Genomic DNA, 6789 nt, shown 5'->3' on the forward strand with positions numbered 1-6789 from the left:
ACGAGATTTTTAACCCTAGGCTAGTTCATCTCGGGACCCACGTTTTACTTCCCTTCCGAAGGAAGAACCCACTTTTTGTGAGTATGTCGGGAGTGGGATTCGATCCCAGGTCCTCGGCGTGATAGTCAAGTGTTCTAACCACCACACCAGGTCCGCTCCACAAAGCCTATATTTACACTGTTACCACAGAGAACAGACGTCTATCTTCGCTTTCTGCTTTGTGTAAAACTTTGTAACGGTCATATCAGAGTATGTGGTTATGCTCCCGTTGCGCGGCGCTAGCATCCCATCACTTACATTGTTGTGTTGTCATATTTGTTTCCAGTGCTCGCCGGTTTTGACCGTTTGGCGCTCGTGTCGCTTTGTGGGCTAGTGTATTTTAACGATGAACACTGCCATCGTGGAGTCAAATTGACTTTATATGTAGGGCAGTCTCCGTTGGTGGCGTTGAGGTACACTTAAATTCTTTACACAAGATTTCGACGTATTTTTGTTCGAGCTTAAACGTCTGTTCTCTGTGCTGTTACTCCCAACCTTCTTTCAGAGTGAAACAAGTTGCTGGATCTGGATCGGTAATTATCATTCATCGGTAATTATCAATTCATAATTAACATTAAAAACTAATTTTCTGAAAATAAAAGTCTCACCCTACTACTTAATTTTATACCTGAAATAAATTACTTGGTTAGATGTCTCGTTAAGCAAATCTATGTCCACATTAATGGTACATTTTGATTATTAAATAATTAAGTCGCTCACACTTGTGGTGTAATGTAACAGAAAACTAATCTGAATGCAACTTGTTGAGTGGAAGTTGTTGCAGGCACTGTACCTACAGCAGATAGTATTAAAAACATTCCAATATAATAGCACTCGCTAGACCGGAATCCAAAATAAACCTGCATAAATTGTTACCCCTCATTCTACTAAATACATTTTTTTTAATGGATGAATTATTAAATTATTGTCTACCCTAGAACTATAACACGTTTGATGCATCGATACTGCTTATTATTTAGTTGGGCATTAAAGTTTTCGACAATAGGCACGTGTACATACTATGCCCTTCGACATTGACGATTCTATTGTCTGCCACTCATCTATAACTTCCTTGAGCGATTCCTTTTTAACACGAAACTGGGCTTTTTTTTTACTATTTCGTTTATTTCAAGGCTACCCGCCAAATTTAGCTTAACAGAGCCGGTTTTCATTTTCTATTTTGTATAGGATAATTTACATCGTTAATAAATTTATTTTTTGATGACTCTTCTTTTTCATCCGGTGATAACGTTTGTACCGCATGATCAGCGTTTGGGGAACACTGATCAGAGCAAGCCTTTTTCGTTGCAAGCTGTGCATTGTTGCGCCTCGATCGCCGTCGCTTGTTCGATGCACTATTGTGTTCGGTGGATGAGCTCGATGCTTTGTCATCATCAGTCCAGTCGTCGTCATCAGTCTTCTGTTGGTTTGTTGTTTCTCTGCGTGCTGTTTTGTTCACGTGAACGGGGGATGATGGTATTTGCTGCTCTTCGTTTATCGGTGGGAAATCATCACAATTGAATAACCCGCCGAATGACTTTGACGTCGTCGAAGTTGGTGTTCTCACATTTTGAGGGGAAGAAACGACGTTCGAGTCCGGGCATTTTCCGCCAGGATGAGACGGTTGGCCGCAGTGGCGACATGATTTCGGTTGATCGATGTAAGAAACCATGGTTTCGTGAGTTTCGATGGTAATGAACGAGGGAATGTGACGGAGTAGGTTCATTCTCAGTACTCGCACCCCGTTGGCTATACCAGGAAAGTAGTGCTTCCACTTCTCATTCCTGATGGATATTACCTCGCCATACTTTAACATATGGTCAGCGATTGTGACGTGGCTCATTGACGGGGGAAGATCGTGCACCCGTACCGTCACGGCATCACAATCCACGAAAATCGGTATGCGAAACTTTACGTCTCCACAAAGCATAACTTTCCTCCAGTTATGCTCTTTTTGATAGCGAACAGCAATTTCATGAGAAATCATCTCAATGAACACGCAGTTGCGGGTATGGTGCAACTGTATGCTCCGAATGTCCGAATATTGAAGCTTATGTCGAATTCGTTTATTCCCGACGGTGCACTGCACCGGTGTAGCAATTGACACCGGAAAAACGAACGGTTTCGGTGCAATTTGTTGACAGCTTATGATGGTATTAGTAAGAGCGCGTGAGAGCGTCAATGAAAACAATAAAGGATATCAAAAATAAACATAATCAATGTTTTCTTGATTTCCGTGATGAACAAAATTATTTTTATTTTTTACTTTCTATATCCAATTTAACAATTTTAAAAGTTTTCAGTAATCCACTTGTACATGATAAACTTATCATAATTGATTACTTGAAAATTGTTATCCAATGTTTTAACACTCCTACATTATTTATCTCAACTTTTTAGAATTTAACAATTTCTGTTGCCTAATAAAAAAGGATGCTAACATACAATTGTAAACGATCTACGTGCACAAGTTTAACACAAAAAATGTCAAAGGCAGTTCAATATAAAATGTTTAGCTACAACGTAAAAAGAAAAATATATAAATGCTTTTTAGAAAATAACGTCATTGAAACGCAACTCATATTAAAAACGCTTTAGCCATCCTTTAGTGATATTTGTTTGACTTTCAATGTAATTCAAAAATTCAATATTTGTTGTAAGAAAAAAAAATAGAACTTACGTTTTTTGAAACTGTTTGTACCTACAAAATGTTACTTCAGTAATATTTCAGTCCAATTTGAATGTATAGATTTTTATTCTATTCTGGGATTATCAAAACTTCATTACGTCATTTTTTTTCATAATTAATAGATCACCAATATGAGTAATCCACATATTTGCGATAATAAAAAAATGGGAAAAATATACGTTGAATCAACTCTTTGAAATTTCATGTTTCCGATAAATTTTGAAGATTCCTCAGAAGTTGATTGAAAGACAATCATCGATCAAGTTTAAATAATTTTTAAACGCACAGATTTGCTGTTAAATAAATATCCAAGAAAACTGTTTACCTAATGCCGAAGAGAAAATCATCATTCCAACCAAAACAAAACCACGATACAAGTTCAGCGATATGCATGTATTGGTAAAACTAGCTTTGTACCTGCTACACCGCGCTCAAACTGGGTGTAGCATTTTCTTGCACCGGTGCCAATCGGGTGTCAAAACAGAACAGTACATGCGAATAAACGAACGGTTTCGGTGCAAGTTTGCTACACCCGGTGGCAAAGCGGTGCAGGCGGTGCAAATAAACGAATTCGACATTAATTTCATTCTCCAAAAAATCTCGCACTTTAGCAATTTCAGGGCGAATCGGCAGAACACTAAAATCAATAACTAGAGTGTTTTTTCGCGCACTCGACATTTTTCACCAAACGCGAAGGAAAGCAAGAAAGACAAAGAATTACGTCTGACGCGAGTAATGTCTGGCTAGCAACTGACGAAACTGGGCTTAATAATAATGCAAGTTATTGCAATTACCGCATCTACAGCAGATAGTATTGAAAACATTCAATAAAAGAGCAATCTCTAAACAGAGATCCGAAATAAACCTGTAGAAAAAGTTTTATCAGCGTTTACATCTAATACTACTGAATACATGTATTGAAACGTGAAATTTATTGAAATCCTATCCCTATTACTACTTCGACATTGCCTATTATTTTGGTTGGGTCTTGAAGGTTTTCGACAATAGTCACATACTATGCCCTACGACATTGACGATTCTATTGTCTGCCACTCATCTGTTTCGCGCCACCCAGCAGGGACTTGGTCTGGTACCCAATTCAGACTCTCCATTCCATGAACTATACCGCACCTCTTTTGAATTGTGACACTTAAAGGCCGTTCGCAATGCTGTTTTATTTTGTATGGCGAGTTTTAAAAATTTTAAAACTCGCCATACAAAATAAAACAGCATTGCGAACGGTCTAACACGGAATATCATTCTCCTCATTTCGATAGCGACTATGTAATCCATTAGATTTAAGTCTCTATCAAATATTGTCTATCCGGTTGGAATCAAGACAGACATTCAATCAAAAGTTGCCCTTTTTTTGGTCCACAAGTGTCGCAACTGTTTCGCATCTAGTGCGCTGTGTTGCTGACAACAACGGGAAGGATGCGCACTACTTTTGACATGATTCAAAAACGTCGCGAGTTGGGTCGCGTCGCGACTTGATTGTGCGAAGTCCGGTTTGGTGGCGGCCCGACAATACATATGAAGTGACTGATCGGAGACTGAAGACTCTATACCAAATTTGGCTCAGAGACAGGTAATCAGTGAGGTTAGTTTTTCTCGTTTGTCAAAGACGATTGATGCGTATTAAGACAAACTTTCCACTGCATCTGCCAGCAATAACCGGTTGTCACAGGAATGTAACAACTACGGCTAGTGCTTTATAATACAGCTGGAAAACTGGCACAACACCTGGCCACCATAATGCATGAAGCACTAAGGCGGACCGGAAGGGTCGATGAGGGATTCCCCACCAACGGCATTTTCGTAAAGTATATGACATTAAAAATCGACGTTTGCAAATATTGCACTTTAATTTACGTTAACAACTCAACAATTATGTTCTTATTATAGAAAAAAATATAAAACGATTGTAAAATATGTTTACAACCGAAAAAATAAAAATTCAAATGTGTTATCTCTTGGCTCCTATTACCGCTCATGCATCCATTCACCGCTCACTGGATTATTTTTTCATGGAATCACATAAACTATTCATTTATAAAGACAAAATAACTTTTATTTACCAAAGTACCGTAAAACGGGGTATCATTGATCAGCGGGGTAACATTGATCGGCTTGATCGACCTCATGAAATGTTCAAGCAAGCATTTCACATTGAATCAGTTTCTCCTATCGAATGGTACATCATAATCTGATACCATTAAGCTATTAAATGACATGAAATTCATGAACATTGAATTTCATAAACATTGAAATAAATCGATTTTTCCATAACTCTGTTTCATATCGCAATGAAATACATTGTCAAACATTCGTGCTTGGCGTGAATACTAGATACAATATGAGGCTCGGAATCACTGTATTACTTCAATGTGATATCCTAGAAATGGATTTAATAACCGAAACTTCTATGAAAATGCTACTTTTCAGTAAAATATACGATTTATTAAGAGCAGGGTGTCAATTCCTTAAGCCATTGCCTACATTTAGGCGTTATTCGCGATTTGGAGGATTTTAGTCCTAAAATATCTCACAAAGTACATAACTTGTAAGAATTTGGATAACATATTCGAAATCAGCGACCGCGAATTTAGTAAGAAAGGGTATTTTCAACACAAACAAACATTGATCACTGACATGATCAATGTTACCCCAAATCAACAAAATCAAAAATTAGATTTAAAAACCTGTTTAAACATGTTTTAAAGTTTTACAATACTTTTTCGAGTAACTGACCACGTACTCTGATGGCCAGTACTTGTTTTAAATATATAAAACATTGAACTTTTGCTTAAACAAGAGAATTATTCAAGAAAGATCGAAAACTCTGATCAATGTTACCCCGGATTACGGTATTGATGATTCATGACGTTCAGTTCATCCTGTTTTGTCAAAATGGAATCTTTAACGGGTTTTACCTGTTGGATATTTCTTCCGCTGTTTGCCCTGAACACTTCCCATGTTGTCCTGCAGCGCAGTATGAGAAATATTTTTTGAGAACATGATTTCAGGTACTCCCATATAAAAACTTGGTGAAATGAAAGTTTTTCAATGTGGCAACATGTTACATTCACTTTTGTTACGATAATTCACTAGCATTTGATTATTTTTGTATGATTGACCCAAAATGAGCGGTGAATGGCGACCTCACGGTACGTACAAAATAGAAAGTCAGGCTGATAGGTGCTTTCAGTCGACGGAAGCGAAGCAAATTATAGAATATTAAAATTAATCAAAGTGAATTAGGAACGATTTGAAACCAAATTAGAAACGCACTGATAATTGTGAGTGGTTACATGAAATTTATTGTATATTTGTAAAATAAAGTTTATTTTTCCAGTTCAAGCTGATCAACAAAACTACGGTCTTTTGGTCTGCTCTGAAACACAGTGCCTTGAGTGTGGTTGAACCACAACACAAGGTGAGTTCGTTCTGCAGCGATCTGGCCCCCCCCACGCGTGACAGCGGCCAAGAGAATTTTGTGATACCTTAAAGGGACAAAGCAGTACAAGCTGACGTATAGGAGAGATGCGGTTCCGGCGACAGTGGAGACGGAGGTGGTCAAGTGGCTCCATAGTTTGGAGAAAATAAGCGCCCGACTATCGAAATGTCGTGAGTTCAATTCCTACCGGCGGGTGTGGATTTTTTTTCGCAATTTGAATCCCAATGTGTTCACCAAACACTTGTTTCTGTTGTGTACATGAATGTCAAAGCATTTTAATCGTATGAAGATGAGAAGGAAACTGATTCTGATAGCGAGAAGTGGGTAACAGCAATCGAAGGCGAACTCAAATCTTAAAAGGAAAACCAGACATGGCATTTAGTGATGAAAGTTTGACAACTTTACATTGATACCTAAAATTAGTTTTTAAGAGCTCCGCCCAGAACAACAAATTGCTCCCACTTCAAATTGTGTGATAGACGAAAATTACCTAAGATTTCAGGTAAACCGGACGTGCACGTAAATGTTCAAGGATGTGAAATTGCAAACAAGGATTTCGAAGCTTCGCTAATTGTAAAACTTTGTTTTCTTGCTACAGGTATCG

The 6789-nt window shown here is 38.0% G+C and overlaps 1 protein-coding gene across 1 annotated transcript; it reads right to left on the minus strand.

The window, feature by feature from the left end:
• Positions 1-1013: 1013 nt before the first annotated feature.
• Positions 1014-3869, minus strand: LOC134289453 (uncharacterized). Its single transcript, XM_062855290.1, has 2 exons — positions 3305-3869; positions 1014-2089 (listed from the first exon to the last, which is right to left on the minus strand). The coding sequence occupies exons 1-2, from the start codon at positions 3404-3406 to the stop codon at positions 1208-1210; spliced, it is 984 nt and encodes a 327-aa protein (XP_062711274.1). The 5' UTR covers positions 3407-3869; the 3' UTR covers positions 1014-1207.
• Positions 3870-6789: the final 2920 nt, after the last annotated feature.

This window comes from Aedes albopictus, chromosome 3 (assembly GCF_035046485.1).
Source record: "Aedes albopictus strain Foshan chromosome 3, AalbF5, whole genome shotgun sequence".
NCBI classification, from domain to species: Eukaryota; Metazoa; Arthropoda; class Insecta; order Diptera; family Culicidae; genus Aedes; species Aedes albopictus.

Excerpts from the sequence above, each read along its gene's own strand:
- LOC134289453 (XM_062855290.1), bottom strand. The coding sequence starts at position 3,406 with ATGTCGAGTGCGCGAAAAAACACTCTAGTTATTGATTTTAGTGTTCTG. Across the intron at positions 2,090-3,304 it reads TTTTGGAGAATGAAATTAAT|CTTCAATATTCGGACATTCG; the intron begins GTCGAATTCGTT and ends ATTCGACATAAG.